The sequence below is a fragment of the Sus scrofa genome, chromosome 3 (assembly GCF_000003025.6).
Source record: "Sus scrofa isolate TJ Tabasco breed Duroc chromosome 3, Sscrofa11.1, whole genome shotgun sequence".
Taxonomy (NCBI): domain Eukaryota; kingdom Metazoa; phylum Chordata; class Mammalia; order Artiodactyla; family Suidae; genus Sus; species Sus scrofa.
In genome coordinates this window covers 102230824-102254162 of record NC_010445.4, presented here as the reverse complement: position 1 = coordinate 102254162, position 23339 = coordinate 102230824, and the positions used below count along the sequence as shown (strand labels likewise).

Below are 23339 nucleotides of genomic sequence, written 5' to 3'. Positions count from 1 at the left end.
GTGTTTCATCTATTATATTACTCTTCCTCTAATATAAATAGAATTGGTGCCAAATCAAAAGTGCTACTGAGAAACTAATGAACTTGTCTTACTCACTGTTTACTAGTTGTTGAAACAGGGGTGTTTGTCCATTATTAAAATATTCATTATCAATGCAAATAAAATACAGAATTTTTGTGAAAGCATGTATAGTTGGAACAACCTCTACATGGAGGTAATACACTATATCATGCATTAACTTCTTTTCATAGTTCTCATCAACCTGAGAGTTTATAAAATAAAACTTTAAATCACATTTTTAAAGATAAGCAATTTAAAAATCAACAACACACACAGACATGGGTAGGACTGATTGACAGGAAAAAAGTGATGATCCTTTGGGGAAAATGTCAAGTGAACTTTATATGTAGGAAGGTAAATAATACTTTATATTTTAAAGAAACAGACTTCAAAAACAGTTATGAAAAACATAAGACTCTGGTGATAGATTATTTATGATGGAAAATTACGTATTTCATATAATAGTTCTCCTGAGTCATGTTTTTTCTTTTTTTTTTTTTTTTCCTTCTTCACTCAGAGTGACTTTGAGGGAACATGCTGAGAGAGCTCTAGAAAATGTGCATAAGAGATATGCATAAATTGTTTTGGTTTTCAAAAAATAGAAGATTGATTCCACCACTATATATCAGTGAACATAGAATCTTTGCCTTTGATTCCAGCACAAATAGTTGGGTTTTCCGTGAATGAAGAAGTTCAAGTAGACCCAACATAAATTTTTCTAAAAAAGTGACATGATCTGTTTTTTCTATGCTAGGAGGTAGAGTAGGGGAATTGGCTTAATATATCTGGAATTAAGCAAAGCATTAAGGCATGTTCACTTGTAATATTCTTGGAGACAGGGAAATTGAAATATGGTCAGGGTTCTGGGTTACCCATGCTAGCAGAAGAGTTTGAGCCTCAATTATTCAACAGAATCACTTCAGCAATACCATGATTCTAGAGTTCCAGGTCTAGATCTTTGATGCTAGTGTGTTCAGTAATATTGTCAATGGATGAAGATATGGAAGGTATGCTTATAAAAGTTGCAACTGATGCAGAATTAGGAGGAACACGATGTATGTTGGATGATTACAATAGTAATTAAAAGATTTTCATGTGTTGAAAGATATATCAAACAATATGTTGAATTAAGAGGGATAAATATGGAAGATAGAAAATGTCAAAATTTAAGGACATTAAGGAAAAACAGATGGAAATTAGAATGAAGCATGGAATTTAGTTAATAATAATGTGGTAATATTGGAAATATTGGTTCATTATGGAAATTATCAATATTGTATATTGGTACAGTTGATATAAATGTATTATAGTAATTTAAGATATTCTTTAAGTACAGTAATTTAAGTAGTATCTCCTAATCTAGGTAAATTCTCAGGTAATTTTTAAAAAATATTTTATGGCTGCTGCCGCAGTGTATGGAAGTTCCTAAGCCAGGGATTGAAGAATCTGAGGCACAGCTGCAGCAACACTGTATCCTTTAATATACTGTGCCCTGCCTGGGATTGAACCACACCTCTGCAGCAACCCTAGCCACTTCAGTCAGATTCTTAACCCACTGTGCCACAGAGGGCACTCCTCAGATCCTTTTTAAAAAGTTGCTTTTGTCATCACTCTTGCTTCTACTGTTAGAAAATTATTGATTTTCTAATGAAAATTAAGAGGTCAAAAAGAGGTTTTTAATAACTTAAAAGTGGCCATTTTATTGGTTTTGCATGAGTGGTATGAATTATATGATCTTTTGTGTCCAGGAATAGTCTGTTTCAAATTAAGAAACTTGCCGACTTCAATTTTTTATTTGAAAGTTATATGTATCCACAAAAACAATCAAGATAAATAACACCCAAAGTTATATTTTTCATTTGTTATGATAATGCAAATGAAAATTAAGATCTACTCTTGAAATATTTAGGTAAATGGATATTTTGCCTCAGACAGAAACACTGAAATTATCTGAAGATTTTTGTACAGACAGAAGCAGTCTGAATGTAAAAAGTTATATACACCTAATTTTTAGAGGAAGCAAATTGCTGAACAAATATTGCACGCAATTTATAGTCAAATAATTATTTATGTAAATTTTGTATACCCAAAGGGAAAAAAGTAAAGATTCCATGGGATACAGTATTCTAGTAAAATGGATGCAGTGTTTCCAAGGAGGTATTAAGGGCATGGGAATTTTATAAAAAATATATTCAAAAATTACCTTTGATTTTATTTTTAATCATAATATTTATTTTAATTTTCAAATGAAATTAAAGCATGCCATGAACTTTTTATATTTTTATATTTGTTAAAAAGAAACAGGGATTTGTTCACACGGTACCTTTTTGAGTTTAATACTTATGAGACTTTACTGAGAGTCTCTTTGTGGCTTTGATGTTGATGATGGTGATAGTGGCAGCTAATCTCTTGGAACTCACTCTATGCCAGGCATTCTTCTAAACAATTACATTTTAGATAGTTTACCCTCACAGCATACATATGAGAGAGATGGTGTTGGTATCCACAGTTATAGATGAGGAAACTGGTCCTATGTTTATGTCAAGTATTTATTATTTTTAGGGTCCTTGCATTTGTATGAATACTTTTGTTAAGCATTAATGAATGGTTTAGAGATTTTTTTAAATGTTAAATTTGGTGATATTTGGGAGTTCCTCTCATTGCTCAGTGGTAAGGAACCCAACTAAGTATCCATGAGGATGCAGATTCAATCCCTGGCCTCACTCACTGGGTTAAGGATCTGGCGTTGCCACTATCTGTGGTGTAGGTTGCAGACACAGCTTGGATCTGGAGTTGCTGTGGTTGTGGTGTAGGCTGGCAGCTGCAGCTCCCAATTTGACCCCTAGCCTGGGAACTTCCATGTGCTGCGGGTGTGGCCCTAAAAAAAAAGACCAAAAAAAATTGGTGGTATTTGATTACAAGTTTACACAATGTCCTCTGCTTTTTGTTCTTTTCAGGTATGCAGTTTTGTGTGGCTATGTATCTGAGTTTGAGGGCTTACAAAACAAAATCAACTATGGATATCGCTTCAAGGTATTCTTGATATTAAAAATGTATTAATGTAGCTGTATGTTCCATTAACAGGTATAAATCAAATTATTCAACAAGGAGTTCCCGTCGTGGCGCAGTGGTTAACGAATCCGACTAGGAACCATGAGGTTGCGGGTTCGGTCCCTGACCTTGCTCAGTGGGTTAACGATCCGGCGTTGCCATGAGCTGTGGTGTAGGTTGCAGACGCGGCTCGGATCCCGAGTTGCTGTGGCTCTGGCGTAGGCCGGTGACTACAGCTCCGATTCAACCCCTAGCCTGGGAACCTCCATATGCCGCAGGAGCGGCCCAAGAAATAGCAAAACAAACAAACAAACAAATTATTTAACAAGTTAATCTGTAGGAATTTGTCTTTTTTACTGACATGAAATGAAAGTCTTTTAAACAGTACTTTGCCAAAAAGAGTCAAACTGGGTAATTAAGGATTGTTACAAACATTGAAAGAAGTCATATAGTAGATGAGTATTTTTTTTTTTTTAAGATAGAGGCTTAACTTAGCCTTTTCGTCATGAGCTCACCAATGTCATAAGCATGAACCAGGACTAATTAGTTAAAACATTTTCTACATATTGATTTGGTAGGAGTAGAATTCAATCTAGGGCTTAAATTTGCTATGACATGAATAAAATAAGTGAGCATATTCATTATTTATAATGTGCTTATATTTATAATAACTAAGTAAATAACCCCTTTGGGGCCAATAGTTACAGGGGTAGGCAAAGCGTTCTTTGTCTTCCAGCTCCCTGTGACCATTTTGAAAATGTCAGGGGAATGGATTCCTCTATCACCTAGATCTGCTATTCTCTTCTCTCTAGTAAATATACCTATATCATTTGATATTTGTAAGTTTGCCTCCCAGTCAAAAAGTATTAGCTGTGCAAGTCATGGGCAGATAAAAATGTGACTTGGATGTTTCCTATTTTTAGAGTAACATTTTCTGTAGCCTTATTAAATCATAATCACAGTTCTGGTTCTAGTTGTGAATATTTTGATGATTGAATTCTTAATAAGCTTAGTTATATTAATGGTAAAGTTTGGAGAAGGGGACACAACAACATTGTAGAGCCCCTTTAAATTTACTAGTTCTGGAGTTCCTGTCGTGGCTCAGTGATTAACGAATCCGACTAGGATCCATGAAGTTGCAGGTTCAATCCCTGGCCTCGCTCAGTGGGTTAAGGGTCCAGTGTTGCCGTGAGCTGTGGTGTAGGTCGCAGATGTGGCTCAGGTCCCGCGTTGCTGTGACTTTGGCATAGGCTGGTAGCTACAGCTCCAATTGGACCCCTATTGGACCCCTAGCCTGGGAACCTCCATATGCTGCAGGCGCGGCCCTAGAAAAGACAAAAAAAAAAAAAAAAAAAAAATTTACTAGTTCTATTCAGCACTGCCTGAAGCTTGGGAGATTATATTTCTTTTGGATTTTCTTTCAGGAACATCTAGACAAAGCAATTGAATTTTTACCTGAAGAACCCTTTTTATATTACCTCAAGGGAAGATACTGTTACACTGTAAGTTGAATGCTTTTATCTGTAAATCTTATTTGAATATACTATGATTATATGATATATTTTCAGTGACTTACTCTTTTATTGTTTTACCTTGTGCCTGCTATAGGGAAAATGATAAAATCAGTACATTTTTATGAGTTTATAAATTTATACATTTTATAATTATATTACATTATACACAATAATGTTATGAATGCATATATATATATTCATGGTGTTATAAATGCATACATACATATTTTTTGCACTGCCTTTCCATTTCCCCTTGTAGCAGTCTCACTGTCTCCCTTGAATAGTGCTTTCTCAGGTGATGAGCAGAGAGAGATACCCATATACCCTGTATTGGTGCACTACTTTCTGTTTTGTGGGAGAACATTGTTCATTTATCTTCAAAAAACTTAATTTAAAAGGGGACATAGGATGTGTAGAAATAAGCAAAGGCAGCTAGTATGGTAAGTCTAAGACCCAGTGTGTTATGTGACATTTCATTTATGGAAAATTAACAGGATGTGAAAGTATATCTTAGCAGCTGCATGAAAAATTACCCCAAAGAGAAATGCTATTTCTGAATGAGAAAATTAGGGTAGACAAAAAAATAAGCTTGTTCATTGTGGCTTATAGAGGATTATGGATAAGGCAGGAGGCTTGCTTTCACTGAACCACCTGCTGTATGTCAGTTGTATATTTTATACTTTATATTTCTTATCACATTTCATCCTTTTAACAACCCTGAAAGCAGTTTTTATTATGCCAGTTTTAAATATTAAGAGTCCTCATGAAGGTAGAGGACTCCTCTAAGATTTAAAAACCACTGACCCAACTATATGAGTCTGGGGTTTAAGTGTACACTATTTGGTTAGGCTTAAAAATCCCAAGAAGAAACCTGATATTCCTGCCATGGACAAATGGCAGAAGCTAATGCTAATCCTCCCTGGAGGGTTGTACCTTCACACATGCCTTAGAACATTCTTGCAGAACTGAACTCACAGTCAAAAATAATAGAATGTATACAACAAAACAAACCATCATAAATGATAGTCAACAGAAACAAAAAAGGAATAGAAAAAGATCTGAAAGATTTTAGAAACACGGAATACATAATTTTAAATAGCTACTTACATAAGTATTTTTTTAAAGGAATTAGGGGAAAAATGGATGAGAACATGAGACTGCAAAAATGACTAGTAGATTTGAAAAAGATTGAAAATTTTTTGGTATAAAAAGTATATTATTTTTCATTGAGAGAAAACTCAGTGGAAAGATTTAGCAATAGATAAGCACTGCTAAAGAGAGAATTAATGAACTTTAAAATAAATCTGAAAATGTTGCCTGGGAGCAGCACAGAGGAATAAAAAGATAGAAAATATGTAGAACAGATAAAAAGACATGTATGGGAAGTAAGAATACCACATAGTGGTGAATTTCTTCCCCCCTCTTTTGGTAATTAATAGAACAAAAGACAAAAAAAATATATTAGTAAGTATGTAAAACATTGATTAGAGCCTCACAGTTAATAACATTGATCTAACAAACATAGATGAAAATATATATCTAGCCATTAGAGAATACACATTTTTCCAGCATATGTAGAATGTTTACAGAATTGAACATATATGAGGTCATGAAGCAAGTCTTAATAAATTTTAGAGAATTGATATCATGCAGGTTTTCTGATCATAATGCAATTATATTAGAATTAAAAAACAAAACATGAATTCCCACTGTGGCACAGTGGGTTAAGAATTCGACTGCTGGGAGTTCCCATCGTGGTTCAGCAGATTACGAACCCAACTGGTATCCATGAAGATGTGGTTTGGATCCCTGGCCTCACTCAATGGATTAAGGATCCGGCATTGCCTTGAGCTGTGTTGAAGGTCACAGTCGGTGCTCGGATCTGGCGTTGCTGTAGGCAGGCAGCTGCAGCTCTGATTCCACCCCTAGCCTGGGAACTTCCATATGCCTCAGGTACGGCCATTAAAACCAACAAACAAAAAACACCTTTGGAGATCCCTTGTGGTGCAGCAGGTTAAGGATCCAGTGTTGTCACTGCAGCAGCTTGGGTCACTGCTGTGGCATGAGTTTGATCCCCAGCCCAGGAACTTCTATATGCTGTAAGTGCAGCCAAAAAGAAAAAAAACAAAAACAAAAACATAAATCTTGAATTAGAAATAACAGGAAATGATAAGTAAATAAGGAGATACCATTTTATTCCTACTCATTTAATAAATTTTTTTTTTTTTTTTTTTTTTTTTGTCGTGGTTGTTGCTATTTCTTGGGCCGCTCCCGCGGCATATGGAGGTTCCCAGGCTAGGGGTTGAATCGGAGCTGTAGCCACCGGCCTACGCCAGAGCCACAGCAAAGTGGGATCCGAGCCGCGTCTGCAACCTACACCACAGCTCACGGCAACGCCGGATCGTTAACCCACTGAGCAAGGTCAGGGACCGAACCCGCAACCTCATGGTTCCTAGTCGGATTCGTTAACCACTGCGCCACGACGGGAACTCCCTACTCATTTAATAAAAATTTTAAATATCAATATGAGGTATTGCAAGGATAGGGAGCAGGAGGAATTCTTATAGCATCGTGGGAGCACAAATTGGCACAACCATCTTGAAAACATTTGGGTGTTATCTCTAATTTGATGGCTTGCCTACCATATAGCACTGTTGCCAAACCTAGAGTAACGTGCAAATGTGCTTTAAAAGGCATGTACAAAGCCTTTGTTCCTAAGAGCAAGAAAATGGAAAAGGCTCAAATGTCCATTGGAAAAAGAGTGGGTAAAAAATCATTGATGTACGTTTACATGACGGACTATCTCACAGTTGCTTAAATGACTGAACTTCAGTTACTCTTGTCAGCCTGGAGGAAATCTTAAAACTGAAATGTTAAAGGAAAGTAAGTCAAAGAAGGAAATAAACATATTTTTTTTAATTTCAAAAAGATGGAAATGAGCATAGCAATAAAGTAACATACAGAAAAGTAAGGAAATAATTTGGGGGGCTCTGTATTTTTTTGAAGTATAGTTGACTTAAAATATTATATTAGTTTCAAGTATACAACATAGTCAATATTTTTATAGATTATACTCCCTTCGAAATTATAAAATACTGGCTATATTCCCTGTGCTGTATAATGTACCCTTGTAGTTTGTTATGCAGAGTAGTTTGTACCTCTTTGTTTTTAACTGAACTATGATTGATATACAGTAAGTTTCAGGTATACAACATAGTAATTCACAATATTTAAAGTTTATACTCTACTTACAGTTACTATAAAATATTGATGAAATAATTTTTTTTTTAACTTTTTGGCCACGGCCATAGCATATGGAAGTTTCTGGGCCAGGGATCGAATCCAAGGCATAGCTGCAACCTACGCCACAGCTGCGGCAATGCCATATGCTTAACCCACTGCTCTGGGCCAGGGACTGAACCTAGGCTGCCATAGAGACAATGCTGAGTCTTTAACCCACTGCACCACAGCAGGAGCTCCTGGAATAACTTTTTTAAATAGAGTTAATGGCTGCCTAGAACCCTAGAAGATGGGATTGGAATGAAGGCACTTTGGGGAGAGCACAGTACCCTTTTAAATATTCATTTTTTATTCCTTTTAATCTTTTATGTTATATATTTATTATTCATATTTGGGAAAAATGAAAAAAGCAAAAAAGCAAACGGTAATATGAGATTTAATTTTAAAAAAGTCTCCTGAATTGTAAATATTTATGCTGGGCCCTCGCTGTATACTTCTCCTGGGTTGAGGATCTTTGTTCTGTTTACCTTTCTGAGATGCTGCATTCGGGGTCAGGCTGGCAGCATGGAGTAGGCAGGAAGCGGGCAAAGGTAGCGTCTTTTAGCTACTCATACTCTGCAAAGAAATACTATGCGTCACCTCAAAAGCAAGAATCATGTGAACAAACAGAATGAGTGTTATTCCTCACCACATTCCGCTATCTCACACTGGACACAAACCTTCTTATGAGTATTTCAAATTGGTTTGGTAGCTAGTGCTTTTAGAGCTCATAGTTTGTTAGAATTATGAACAGGAAGGCAAAATAGTAGTACCATAAAGTTGATACCTCCTCATGTACAATTTATGGGTATGTATTTATATATATTGTATGATATGCACACTCATACATATACACACACACACACACACACGTCCAACTGGGGAGAGGTTATTTATTCAAAAGATGAACAGCTTTCTAAGAGTGATGTTCTATATTTGCAGGTCTCCAAACTGAGCTGGATTGAGAAAAAAATGGCTGCTACTCTGTTTGGGAAAATACCATCCTCAACTGTACAAGAAGCTTTGCAAAATTTTCTTAAGGTATATTTCATCTATCCATTATTTCAATGTCAAACTGGCTCCTATCTGTACCAGTCTCTCCTGCCCTTGCTGTCAAGGAAGTACTTCTCTTCTCCGTGTGTGGATCTCTAACCAAAGCCCCAGATGAAGTCCTCATTTTGGCACATCCAAACTATTTCTTAGAGCACGGTCATGTTTTAGGTGTGGTAGCCCTTACTGCCAAATCCAGGTGTGGCTCTTCAGGTCGTGTGAGTATGTGCAAAAGCATTCATGCCCTGATTATTAGACTGGGTCCTATATATTCCGGATTAGGCTAATTTAGAACCAGTTTTGTTTTTTTTGGGGCGGGGGTTGGTTTTTTTTTAAGGCCACCCTTGCTGCATTTGGAAGTTCTCAGGCTAGGGGTCAAATTGGGGCTGCAGCTGCCAGTCTACATCATAGCCACAGCAATGCAGGATCCAAGCCATATCTGTGACTACACCACAGCTAACCGCAACACCAGATCCTTAACCGACTGAGTAAGGCCAAGGGTCAAACCTGCATCCTCATGGATACTAGTCAGATTCGTTCCCACTGTGCCACAACAGGAACTCCCTTTTAACTTTTTTTTTTTGAAGTATTGTTCTCTTGGATTCTGCGTCCCTCTGTGTTGGGGGCTAAGGTCAGTTTAGGAGCTTCCTTGTATAAGATCTTTGCAAGAGCAAAACCTGGCTCTGATGCAAAGATTAGCTTAGGTTCCAGAAAGAGCTCTCTAGTATCAACACCGTACCCACGACAGAATTCTTATTTCCCAGACATAAAGAAAAGGAACTGGTACATAAGGCATTAGTAGATGGGAAGTAAAGTACCTTTAAGGGAGGTCTGCTACTTCAACTTGTTATTTTAAGCATGTCTTTTCTTTAAAAGTACTTGATGTGATGGACCTCAGTTATTATTCAGCTCAGATGGAATGTGTTGAAATCATAAGAAATCAAATATTAATGTAGTGAAGGATGCTTGCCATGGGATACCAGTCACGCTCTACTCTTGTTTCCTGAAGAGATTGTGAAATGTAGGGACCTGGCCTGGGGAGCGTATATCACCAATTGTCTTGGCCCTGAAAGAAAAAAGAGAAAAAATAGAGAAAGGGAAGTGAGGAAGATGTTATACAGAGGGATCCCAAAATCTTAAACTATCTCATTGCTTTATAAACTGTATAACCATAGTAATTATTCCACTTTAATGGATAAGCTCAAAAGCTGTATTTCCACTCAGAGGATACTTGAATTGATAAAATGATTCAGATGTGAGGCAACCAACCTAAATTCCTAGGGCAGTTTGGTTAATATTTAGTTTATTGAAATATATCTTCTTTGCTTGTTGTTTTAATACTTCCCTGTTATTCTCTTTTCTGTTTTCTCTTAAAATCAGGTCGAAGAACTGCACCCTGGTTTTTCTAAGTCCAATTACATGTTCTTGGCCAAGGTAATGAAGATCATTGTTTTAAGATCACTTTGAATCCATGATACAAAAACGTGATTGCCCTTCATGTTGATTATTTTTCATTTCTAGTGTTGTATCGATCTGGACCAAACAGATGATGCTGTGAAGTTCTGTAATTTGGCAGTGTTGCTTCCTTGTGTTACCAAAGAGGTAAGTCCACACAGTGACAAGGAGTGCTCTTACTAGTACAATTCCAGCCTCCAGTATGAACAACTGGTTTAATATATCTGGAGTTTTCTTCTTTCCTAAAACATTTTGACTTGGATTTAACATGTACCGTGAAGTTTTAAAGACTGCTGTAGGTAACCCTTCACCAGGAGACCCCCTGTATCTTTAAGGAGCATGCAGATTGTGGGCTGGCAGTTAAACATGCTGATGCTCGTTAGGTGTTAGCCAGCAGGGAGTGGGATAAGCCCTGCCAGGAAGGATGGAGGATGGCATAACTGTGGGCAGCTGATGATTAAACCGGGATAGGCAGCAAATGAGCAGGCAGGCTGCCCACCTTAGCGCAGGAGCATGCAGAGCCTTCGTCAGTCCCAGTGCACAGCAGGCTGTGGCTGCCCAAGGCCACGAAGATTAAAAACATGTATTAACATCTTCAGTCTTTGAACATCATTAATGAAAAAGAAGCTGTCACATTGCTTCTTGCCTTTTTTCCATGAATTCAGAATTCTGATATCCTCTTAAGTTTGAGGAATTTCACAGCATTAACAATTCAGTCTGTGTTCCTACATACTAATATTGTGGAAACAAAAGGAAGCAGATCAGTGTTTTCTGCTCCCTTCTCATACCACATAAACACTATCATCCTGTGAATCACAACTGAAAAGATGCCTCAGAAGTAAGTACTCTTCTTCTCTGTTGGAGCAATACAGTCCCCAGCGTCTGTTGTGATCTGCAACATACACACGTAAGACATGCTTCCTGCCCTCCAGGAGCTTGTAGCCTAGAGAGGAACATAAAGTTACATCCAAATGATGGGAGCTCAGAGAATAGGAAGTGCTAGGAGAGGTACAAATAATTGGTTGTCGAAATAGGGAGAAATTACTTTCACCTAGAAGAGACCAGGTAGCATCAGAGGTGGACTTTGAAAGATGTATAGAATGTGGAGGTGTGAGCGAAGCCCGTGGCAGGTCATGAACAAAGGCACAGAGGTGGAAAAGCAAAAGTTTGTTTGCCTGGAAAGGAAGGAGTGTTCAGGTCACTAGTGGGAAATAAGGCTGAAAAGAGGAAGCGACACAAGACCTGCCCAAACTTCCAGGTTCAGGGATGGCTGTGTCACTACACGGGGCTCTTCAGCAACCACCTGCACGAGGGCTTGGCCTGCTTGCGTGTTTGGGATTTCCTGTAGGTTTATTACCTTTCTAACTCAAATTCCTCAGTTGGTTACATTCATTAATAGAAGGTACAAAGCAGCACTTCTTCTCCAGAAGAGAAGTCGTGTAACTTTTTTAGCAGAAAACAGATTTTGCCCCTCTGGTTGCTTGCTCTGTGTTAGTGTTTGGGACCCTACTGTCTTTTTTGTCTCTCCTGAACGATGCTAGTTTGGGTTACATTTTGAAGTGAGTGCCTCTGGAGTTCCCACTGTAGCTCAGCAGTAAGGAACCCAACTAGTATCCATGAAGATGTGGATTCGATCCCCAGCCCACTCAGTGGGTTAAGGATCCGGCATTGCTGTAGCTTTGGTGTAGGTCGGCAGCTACAGTTCTGATTCAGCACCTAGCCTGGGAACTTCCATACCTGCTGGTAGGGCCCTAAAATAAATAAATAAATAAACTGAGTATTTCTGCATTCTTATTAGAATATGAGAACAAAATGCAGTATGATAATAAGGTGTGCTGCCTGGCTATTTAATACACAAATGTTTGTGCATGACATCTAGCGCTCTCACAGGAGGGCTAATACCGAGGAGCTCCAGGGTTTGATCCTTGGTCCCTAAGTTTCCTCTCCCCTTTCCTCCTCCCTACCTGCCAGACCTCTCCTCCTCCGTGGCTTCAAATGCTACATCCCTCCCAGGGGTCCTCAAGTTTGTATCCCTAGACCTCTCCTCTGAGCTCTAGACCTGATTATCCAGCGTCCTGCCTACGTCTCCACTTGGATGATCACAGACATCTCAGACTCCACTCATCATCAGGCCTTTGCATCTGCTCTTCCTCCATCTCCCCTCTTAGTAAGTGGCACCTCCATCGCCCAGTTAAGAAAGCTGGGAGTCGTCCTTGACACCTCCTTCTCCCTCAGCCCCCCAGCCCAGGCACCTGCCCAGTCACCAAGTTCCTAGAGTTCTTCTAAAACATGCTTTGAGCCATCCAACTGCTCTCTCTCTCTCTCTCCAGCCATCACTCCAAGCAGGGCATCACCTTCTTTCACCCGAGCCACGATCACGCAAGCCTCAGTGCTGGTCTTCTCTCACCTTCTTGGCCCGTGTCTAGCCATTCTTGGCTCTCAGTATCAGCCAAAGCCACAGATTAAACATCAACCTCAAATGTCTCTTCCCTGCTTGAAAATTCTTGGCTTTCAGGATGAGGTTCAGAAGTTTTAGCATGCCTGTCAAGGGCTCTGATCTAGCTCCTACCAACCTCTCAAACTTCCTATGTTCTCCTCTCTCCTCCTCTGCACGGTGTTCTTTCCTGCCTTGCACCTTTGGGACACATTGTTCTCTTTTTGAAACATTCCCCTCAAACCCTCCATTCTCTTCACCAGCTTTATTTCTACTGATCCTTCAAGCCTTAGCATAAACATCATTTCTTCAGGAAAGATTTTCTTGGCACTCCCAGACAGTACCTCATACTCTGCTTCATGTCATTTTGCACAGTTGTGATTATATAATTATTTGTGTGATTGTTTCGTGAAAGTAACAACCAAGTGTGTTTCATTCCCCTCTCTTTCTAGTGCCAAATATAGTATCTGGCATATAACAAGGACTCAGTAAGTATTAGTGCAGAGACTCAAAAGATTAATACCATACAAATAAAAATTATAGTTCTAATAGTAATAATAAATAGGCCTGGTAATAAATATAACTAAGAAAGCTGGATGGTGTGGAAATATCTAGGTAATAAGCAAAACAGCATTAGCAAGTATTTCCAACATTACTTATTTTTTTCCAGTGATGTTTCTGTTTGTATTCCTAGAAATGTTTTTTTTTCTAAGTGGTTAATGTACTGTCAAGAATATCTCAATTTCTTTTTCAATTAGAAAATAAGATGAGGTAGGAGTTCCCATTGTGGCACAGTGGTTAACGAATCTGACTAGGAACCATGAGGTTGCAGGTTCGATCCCTGGCCTCGCTCAGTGAGTTAACGATCCAACATTGCCATGAGCTATGGTGTAGATTGTAGACTTGGCTCGGATCTGGCATTGCTGTGGCTGTGGCGTAGGCCAGTGGCTACCATTCTGATTAGACCCCTAGCCTGGAAAGTCCATATGCTGCAGAAGTGGCCCCATAAAATGCAAAAAGACAAAAAAGAAAGAAAAGAAAAGAAAAGAAGATGAGGTAAGTTGTCTGTGGTACCCCCTGACTGTACAGTTTTTTCCAAATTGAAGTATACCCCATTAGTGATTTTGCTGACCCATTTATTCATTTCCAAAATATATGGCATTGGCATTCATTACAGCAAAGGCAACTGAGCCATTGGTTTTCTCTCCCTCCTGTGAACTTGTGTGACATATGTGCTTCTTTGCGGAGCACTTGTACCCTCGTCCTGGCATCACAGTCAATTGTGAACATGAACTCTGTCCCTGTCAGCGAGCTTGGAGCTCATCACCCTGCACTTAACATTGGGAATGTCAGCCATTAGGTCTCTAGAGCTCAGATTCGTGCATGTAAGCAGCTTTACATTTCCAGAATCTGAAATTACAGTATTGTATTATTCATGTGGACTTTTCTTGAGCCTATAAAGGTAATCTCAGGTCCTGAGAAATATTCCTTTAAATATAAATAAATAAATAAAAAGGATTCCCGTGTCTAAGTCAGTACGAGAATGATTGCTGAGTGAAATGATGATGACCCCGGCAGCCCAAAAGTGTTTGCCTGAAGGGAGTATCCAAGTTACTGACCTGGAGTCTGATGCAAATATAAAAAGCATCATGTAAAATTTCATTTTACAATGAGGGATGTGCTAATCTGGTAAACAAAAAAAACCTTTTAAAATTGCTGTAATATTTTGAAGTGATATGAATTACTCTTCTAAGACAAACTCTTACAGGATAATAACCACAATGTACCAACAACACAGGAAGGAGAGAACTCTGTAGGAGGGCAGAAGGTAAAAAACTTCATATTTAGCATGTGGCATGATTTTGTCTTGAGGTTACCTGTAGTTTAAAGTCCTGGGCTGCATTTCCAACCTCTGCTCCAGATTGAGAATCATCAATCTCCTTAGTAACCACTCTTAGTAATAAAATCCCAATCCTACTCTAAATGTTCTATCTTATTTAAGACCTCATATTTGATTATCTTAACTAAGATATGGGCTAAGTAAGTTTAGAAAATATAATTAGTCCACAAATGTTGATCCTGTCTTCAGTTCTAGGAAGGCTGCAGATCCGAGGGGTGGGTGGGTCTGTTCCTGAAATCCAGCAATGTTGTGTCCAGAGTCTCATTTGTTAGAAATTCTTATTCGCCTATTTCTTTCTGGTTTAAGTTTATTTCTGAACAAACATTTTACGAATTGTAAGCTGGAAGTGTTACTCTGTTTACACTTTCCTATTTGCATTATTTTGGCTCTTACCTTCTATTCATGTATATTCAACATATATTATTTCTTAAGCTTTCTCAATATATAATGGCTGTAGCTGTATTCTTTAAGTTGATCTTAATAACATCTTAAAGAAGTTTTGTAGTCTTCCTTGTAGTTAATCTTCTTAAAGTAGCTGATGATATTGTATCAGTTTGGTATTGGTCATTTTTAACTAGTATGCAGTCTGGTAAAATTGATATTTGATAAATCATTACCCAAATGCTGGGCGTATAATGATTTAATAGAAATAATTCTCTTGCGGAGTTCCTGTCATGGCACAGTGGTTAATGAATCTGACTAGGAACCATAAGGTTGCGGGTTCGATCCCTGCCCTTGCTCAGTGGATTAAAGATCCGGCATTGCTGTGAGCTGTGGTGTAGGTCGCAGACACGGCTCGGATCCCACATTGCTGTGGCTCTGGTGTAGGCGGGCAGCTACAGCTCTGATTAGACCCCTAGCCTGGGAACCTCCATATGCCGTGGGAGCAGCCCAAGAAATGGCAAAAAGACCAAAAAAAAAAAAAAAAAAAAAAAAAGAAATAATTCTCTTTTATTTATCCAAAGTCTTTAGCAGAGACCATTGATGTATTTTCTGAAAATGTAATATTTTCTGGCACTTTCAGATCAAATAAATCTATATTTTTTTAATATGTGTGTTTGTGTGAATGAGAAAGATTACCTTTACTCATTTATATTACAAATACAGGGGTGCTCTGCCAGAGGCTGGGATACAATGAGAAAAAAACACATCCTGTCTTTGCACGGTGAATTCTGTAGTCTAGTGAGGAAGGCAGACCCTGAACAGGTAATAGCAATAAAGTGCAATGAGTGTTATGGAAGTGAAAATAAAATGGGTTGCACCCTGGATCAGGGACCTAGAAAGGCCTTCCTGAGGTTTTGATAGGTAACCTGAGATTCTAAGGAAATTAGAATTTAGACCTAGTGTTTTAAATCTTTAAGACTTTCTTGGGGGTTGGGCACTTAGTAAAAATATAAGTTCCTGGCCTTTTTCTGGAGAGAGAAAGATGCTCTGAGCTGCAGAGTGTGGTGATAGCAACTGCACTATCAATGTGATTTCACTCCAGTTTCTGCCCATTGGATTCTGTTCTACCGGCTTAGTGCTCGGACTGTCCCTCAGGGAGAAAACAAGAGGAAGGCAGGTGGTGGTTGTTCTTGGCATTGCAGCCACAGGAAATGATGACGTTTGAGGTCATAGCTGTGGACTTTACTCTGGAAGAGTGGGACTGCTGGACCCGCTCAGGGGAACCTGTACAGGGAGGCAATGCTGGAGAACATCAGACGTCAGGTCTCCCTGGGGTGTGATCTCTGAAAACCAGATGTGACTTCCCAGTGGTGCAAGAAGAGCTGGACGATGGGGGAGAAGAAGACGTCCCCAAGGCCAGAGTCTAAACTGGAAAGTCTTATGAACATGTGAGCTAGGACATGACTTCCGCATAGGGAGGAGCCATCTGATGTCATGCGTGTCAGGAGGGTGAGTTTTGTTCCTCTATGTTGGAATCCATCCGTGAGTGGGGTGAGAAATGCAGCAAAATCAAATGACTTCAGTTTGAGGTGATAAAAAGTGTGCTGTCTCAGCAAGAGGGTTTGCATAGTTTGAATCTGGGGAAGAAAGGAGTAACTTGAGCTCCAAACCATAACTTGGGTTCTTGTAAGAGAACATTTGCATAAATATGGTCATATATCGTGTGCTTGAAACATAATGGAGACATCAAAATTAATCAGATAGCTATGCAGTGGACATGCTGCAGGGGCGGAAATTTCTGTACTGCTGGAGAGTAACACACCCTCTGAATGTAACCAATGTGATTATTTCCCTGAGTGACCTCATTGAATTCTTACGCAGAAGAATAAAGAGATGTAGGCAGACCTTTAGCAGCCTCCCATCTCCTCAGTGGCAGAGATTTCACACTAGACAGAAGCTCCTTGAATATAGTAATAATGGGAAACTATTCACTCACAGTTCAACACTGACCCAACCTGTGTTAACTCACACAAGAGAAGAACCCTTTGTACTCATTATGGAAGTGTATCCAGTAATAAATCATCCTTCAGATGACATGAGTACATTCACACTGCAGAGAAACCACATGAATATCATCTCTGTGGTAAAGCCTTCAGTCCAGGCTCTGTCCTTAGCCATCAGGAAACAGTATACACTGGAGAGGAACCCTTGGGATGTAACAAACGTGGAAGAACCTTCAGCCTCAGCTGTGACCTTTAGAGACGCCAGAGAGGAGAAACCACACAGGAGAGAAACCCTACAGCCTTCAGCCAAAGCTCAAGCCTTGGTCTGCACAGAAATCTCAGAGTCAGACAGGAGCAGATGCAGCAAGTCTTTACCAGGAGGAGGAAGCCATTTGTGAAATACCAGATAATTCATGTCAGAGAAGCAATTCAAGGAAGTAAACCTGGGAAACGCATTACTCATAGAGCAACACTTCGCGGCATATGAGGGTTTTCACTGTATCAGATCCTCTCAGTGTTGTGAATGAAGAAATCACGTGTACCTTAGCCTAAAGCTCTCACATTTCGGAATTTCTCAGGCCTCAAATCAATGTAGGAATGCCTTCATCTGGAGTTCCCATCGAGACTTAACAGAATCGAATCCGACGAGGAACCATGAGGGTGCAGGTTTGATCCCTGACCTCACTCAGTGGGTTAAGGATCTGGCGTTGCTGTAAGCTGTGGTGTAAGTCGAAGACGCTGCTCGGATCTGACACTACTGTGGCTGTGGTGTAGGCCAGCAGCTATAGCTCCGATTAGACCTCTGGCCTGGGAACCTCCATGTGCCATGGGTGTGACCCTAAAAAGAAAAAAAAGAAAGAAAGAAAGAAAATCTTTCATCTGGAATTTATGTAAGAAAACTCATACCAGGGGAAAAACCCTCTATCAAGAACCCTTTAGTACACAATTCAACATGTAATCAGACTTTTGCCAAATGACATATTACTGAAAATAATGTCATGTAAAGATACACAACTATGATACATTTTTGGAAACACTGAATGCAGAATTTCATAAGATATAATAAACAATGAGATAATCCCTCTTCAGTAGATTAGATTAATAAAGTTACTGGTGAAAAATTTAATACATGGATATTTGTCTTTAAAAATCATAAAATATTATGCTAAGTGGGGCATTTTTCCTTTACTAATATCACTATTGATCAGTTGATCAGTTTTTGTTTTGTTTTTTTTTTTAATAATGCAGCTCTAAGCATGTTTACAAAGAATTTGTTCAATCAGAAAACAACTCTTTTTTTTGCCTGCACCTGCAACATGTGGAGGTTCCAAGCCAGGGATCAAACCCGTGCCATAGCAGCAACCCAACCTGCTGCAGTGACAACACTGGGTCCTTAACCCACTGCTCCAGAAGGGAACTCCAAAACAGCTTTAATGTAACCGAAAATAAAACAGAATACAAAATAATGTGTTCTAATTATTCTTTTGGTGTTAAAATGTGTATCCACATAGCAAGGGTGAATGGAAACATGGACAAATAAACATTTTATAAGTGATTCAGATATTTCAGGTGATACTGATGCAGGTGGTAAACACACCGTACTTTATGAAATACTAGAGAACAAAGGCTTGGGGTTAAGAAATAGGATATATAAAAGCACTGAATCAAGTGTACAGTATGGCTGAAATGTTGAGTTCTTGAGAGAGGGATGAGAGGCTTATATGCTTTCTCCTTAAAGGCAAGAGAAAATGTGTTTGAGCGTCTTAAGCAACATGTAACACAATGAGATTTTTAGGAAGACGCGATAGCAACCATGTGGAGACTGACTTGGATTGGAGGGGACCAGAACTGGAAATTAGAATACCACCCTGGTAACTACTTCACTGACACTGACATGACCTTGACAAAGATGATGGCAGTAAGGCATGCAGAGGAGAAGACACATTGAACAGATTTATAGGTGGTATTCTCTGCAAGACTTGGAGATTGAGTATCCAGGAGATAGAGGACTCGAGAATGACATCTTGGTTTCTGGCTTGGAAAACTGACTAGGGTAGATGGAGGTACCCTTTGCAAACACAGGAAATATTGGAGAAGCAGATTTGGTAGAGAGGGCAAGTTCAGTTTTGGACATTTTGAGTTTGTGTGTGTGAGAGATTTTCAGATCCACTAAGTGATTATTTGGCATAATATTAAATAATAATAACCACATAGAGAGGTTATTGTAGTACATGAAATGTAGAGGGCAAAGGATCAACCCTGAGAAACTCCAGTGTAATAGGAGGAAAAGGAACCTGCAAATGATACTGAAATAAAAGACCGGAGATGACAAGGCCTCAGAATCCAAGGGGTAGTGAGTGGTCAGATCTGTCAGACACTCTTGGGAAGTCAGGACTGGAACAAGCAGATGAAGTTAATGATGCCTGTGTCATTGGGGATCTTAATCCAGACCATTTCAGTGGAACAATAGAGATGGAGACAGTGCAGAGCACTAGAGGAGAGAAAACCAGTCAGTATGTATAGACATCCTTCCAGTAATTTGATGGGGAGAAAGGAGACATGGAAGGTAAGAGTTAAAGCAGAGCTTGAATTGAGAAGTACTTTTATTTTAGACAGAAAGTATAGGAGCGTATTTGAATAGTGAGAAAGAGCCAGCAAAGAAAGATGGGTTCAAGAAAGGCTAGAGAGTGGGGAGATAATTGATAGAATAAGGTTATGAGGAAGCCAGAGAAAATGGGATCCAGAGCACTTTAGAATCCCCTCCTTTTGTCACAGCCTAGATAGAGAAGTTGAGAGGTTTGTGGATTTGTGGAATTGTAGTGAACCAGGGTAGGTGACCCAGAGAGAGGAAAGGGTTGCAGTCTTTTAGTAACAGAGTAAGCAGATGTGGAACCTATGGTGGGTAGAAAATGAGTCAACTGATAGAGAGCTGATAGAGAGCTGATAGGGGACAAAAAGGGAAAAAGTCGCTCAGTGAACTTGTCCAAGTTGGAAAATTGGTGTATTGAGAGTAATTGGACAATGTGAGCAAAAAGAATGTATACATGTATGTGTGACTGGGTCACCTTGCTATGCAACAGAAAATTGACAGAACACTGTAAATCAGCTATAATGGAAAAAATAAAAATCATTATTAAAAAAAAAGTAATTGGATAAATGACCCCAAAAGATAGACCGTTGTATTTGGAGAACAGGATGCCTGTTTCAGAGGTGGAGCAGTTTTAGGTTCAACACAGCCCAGGATATGCTCATAGGGGTTATGTAGAGGGTATTAGTGATGAGGAGGCAACTTTCTAAAAGGCTGGGATACAGGGCCCATGGGCGCAGTGAAGACTCCAAGAGTGGTGGCGGAACACGGTGTGGAGAGAGAGACCAAGGCACCAAAGTCATAGAGTGAAGTAAAAATGAAAAGAGAATGACTGGGAATTTGTTAACAGCTATAGGAAATGGTGGAGGGCGGTTATCCTCTACTATTGGTTCTAACCATTCCGTCGTTCTCTTCCCGAGCCTCCTCCAAGTACTCTCTTAGCTAATACATTGCTAGTTATTAAAAAATGACTTCAAAAACAAGCCTCCTGGATTTCCCATTGTGGTACAGCGAAAACAAATCCGACCAGTATCCTTGAGGGTGCAGGTTTCATCCCTGGCCTCACTCAGTGGGTTAAGGATCTGGCATTGCTGTAAACTGTAGTGTAGGTCGCAGACGTGGCTCGGATCCTGAGTTGCTGTGGCTGTGGTGTAGGCCTGCAGCTGTAGCTCCAGTTCTGCCCCTAGCCTGGGAACCTTCGTATGCCACACCTGCGGTCCTAAAAAAGAAAAAAAAAAAAGTTGCCTAAAAGGAGCTCCAGGGAACTATGAGAAGAAGGAGAGAAGTGGGAGGTTGAGTCAGGGAAGAGAAAGCACAAAGGAGCAGTCTTTGGGGTGTCAAGGTGAGCACTGCAGAGGATGAATGGTCTGAAGGGCATGCATTGTAGATGGTGACAGAGGAAAGCATGACTGGAGGTGATGGTTTCAGTTGGTGTGTGTGGTTTTTTTTAGCTAAAAGGCCCTGCCAGTGATCTCTATCCCTTAAAAAGTAAATTAATTAAAGACTTGTGTGGAAGCCCTGGGAAGAAGGTAAAGTGGGAGGTGTGTGTGTGTGTGTGTGTGTGTATTGGCAGCCGGATTGGGGTGGGAGTTGAATAAGTTCTTTGTGGTTCCTGAGTGCAAATATTGCTAAGCTGTGATCTTCATTTTAAATTTTTCATTGTAGTTTGAGCATATTCATTTCTTTAGGCGTCTAACTAAAATAATTCTCTCATCTGTGTCATTCCTATGTAAGAAATTGGGGAGTTCCCGTCGTGGCGCAGTGGTTAACGAATCCGACTAGGAACCATGAGGTTGCGGGTTCGGTCCCTGCCCTTGCTCAGTGGGTTGACGATCCGGCGTTGCCGTGAGCTGTGGTGTAGATTGCAGACGCGGCTCGGATCCCGCGTTGCTGTGGCTCTGGCGTAGGCCGGTGGCTACAGCTCTGATTAGACCCCTAGCCTGGGAACCTCCATATGCCGTGGGAGCGGCCCAAGAAATAGCAACAACAACAACAACAAAAAAAAAAAAAGACAAAAGACAAAAAAAAAAAAAAAAAAAAAAAAAAAAAAAAAAAGAAATTGGTTCCTGGATTTGGAAAATGGTTACCAAGCTCCAGTGTCTAACTACTTATTTAACAGGCATTTATTTAGGGACTCCTAGGTGCCAGGCACTGAGCTAGGCCTAGGATTACAACTACAAAGATGACATATGGCTTTAGAGGTTCTTTTAAATAGTACATTACTATCCTAGATTCATTAACCATATTTTTTCACAGCCTTCAAAAATATTGGTTCGCTAGAATGTAGACTTCTAGTTGATCAGATACTGGAACAATCAGGTTTTTTTGTCTTTTATTTTCCCACTGTACAGCAAGGGGATCAAGTTATCCTTACATAACTTTCAAGTTATCCCCCACCCTTTGTTCTGTTGCAACATGAGTATCTAGACATAGTTCTCAATGCTACTCAGCAGGATCTCCTTGTAAATCTATTCTAAGTTGTATCTGATAACCCCAAGCTCCTGATCCCTCCAGAATCAGTTTATTAATGTTTAGGAGTAAAATTATTGAAGAACTTCCAATTAAAAAAAAATAGCTGACAGCTGCGTCCAAAATCTACTTGGACTATTTTTCTTCATCTATTTTATTTTATTTATTTATTTATTTTTGTCTTTTTGCCTTTTCTAGGGCCGCTCCTATGGCATATGGAGGTTCCTAGGCTAGGGGTGGAGTCGGAGCTGTAGCTGCCGGCCTACGCCAGAGCCACAGCAACGCAGGATCCAAGCCTAGTCTGCAACCTACACCACAGCTCACGGCAACGCCGGATCCTTAACCCACTGAGCAAGGCCAGGGACCGAACCCACTACCTCATGGTTCCTAGTCAGATTCGTTAACCGTTGCACCACGATGGGAACTCCATCGTCTGTTTATTTTAAATGTGTTACATTCCTTCACCCCTTTCTGATAGGTGCTCAGTAGGTATTTATTAAACACAAAAATGCATGAGAGTACCCTACCATTTGAATTTATTTCCACTCTTCCTAACTTCCAGATTTGTTTTAAGGAAGTAACAATGCATGTAGAATCGTATTACATCAAATTAGAATCACAAATTACGTGATTTTTTTTTTTTTTTTTAGGGCCACAGGTATGGCATATGGAGGTTCCCAGGCTAGCTGGCCTACACCACAGCCACAGCAATACCACATCCGAACTGCATCTGTGACCTGCACCACAGCTCATGGTAATGCTGCATCCTCGACCTACTGAGCAAAGCCAGGGATAGAGTCTGCATCCTCATGGATACTAGTCCATGGATACTAGATTCCTTTCCTCATGGATACTAGAGTCATTTCTGCTGCGCCACAGCATGATTTTAATTTTAAATATAAACTACCTGATAAGGTAGGTAGTTTGGATCTTACATTGGAATCTTGTCTGGATCTTACAGACGAATGTCAGATTTCTTCCAATTCTGCTGCTAGGGCTAGGATTTCTTCCACATGTTATAGTTGAAGAAGAAAGCAGTGTTACCATTAACACACTGATGGATCCTGTGTGTCAGCTTATGTAGAAAGGCCTCCCTTCCTGTATCCACCACTCCAGACCACTCCAGCCACGTCATTTATGTTCTCAGAGATCT

General features: G+C 39.7%; 1 protein-coding gene across 10 annotated transcripts in view; it reads left to right on the top strand.

The window, feature by feature from the left end:
* Nucleotides 1-23339, top strand: part of RMDN2 (regulator of microtubule dynamics 2) — a 96989-nt gene that overhangs the window by 53193 nt on the left and 20457 nt on the right. For all 10 annotated transcript variants that reach the window (XR_002342768.1, XR_002342769.1, XM_021087623.1 and 7 more), the window contains 5 exons: nucleotides 3018-3093; nucleotides 4536-4613; nucleotides 8847-8945; nucleotides 10335-10388; nucleotides 10476-10556. Coding sequence is in view for 8 of the 10 variants with exons in the window: in XM_021087623.1 (XP_020943282.1) it covers nucleotides 3018-3093; nucleotides 4536-4613; nucleotides 8847-8945; nucleotides 10335-10388; nucleotides 10476-10556 (388 nt within the window). In the remaining 2 variants the exon portion in view is untranslated. The remainder of the gene's footprint in view (nucleotides 1-3017; nucleotides 3094-4535; nucleotides 4614-8846; nucleotides 8946-10334; nucleotides 10389-10475; nucleotides 10557-23339) is intronic.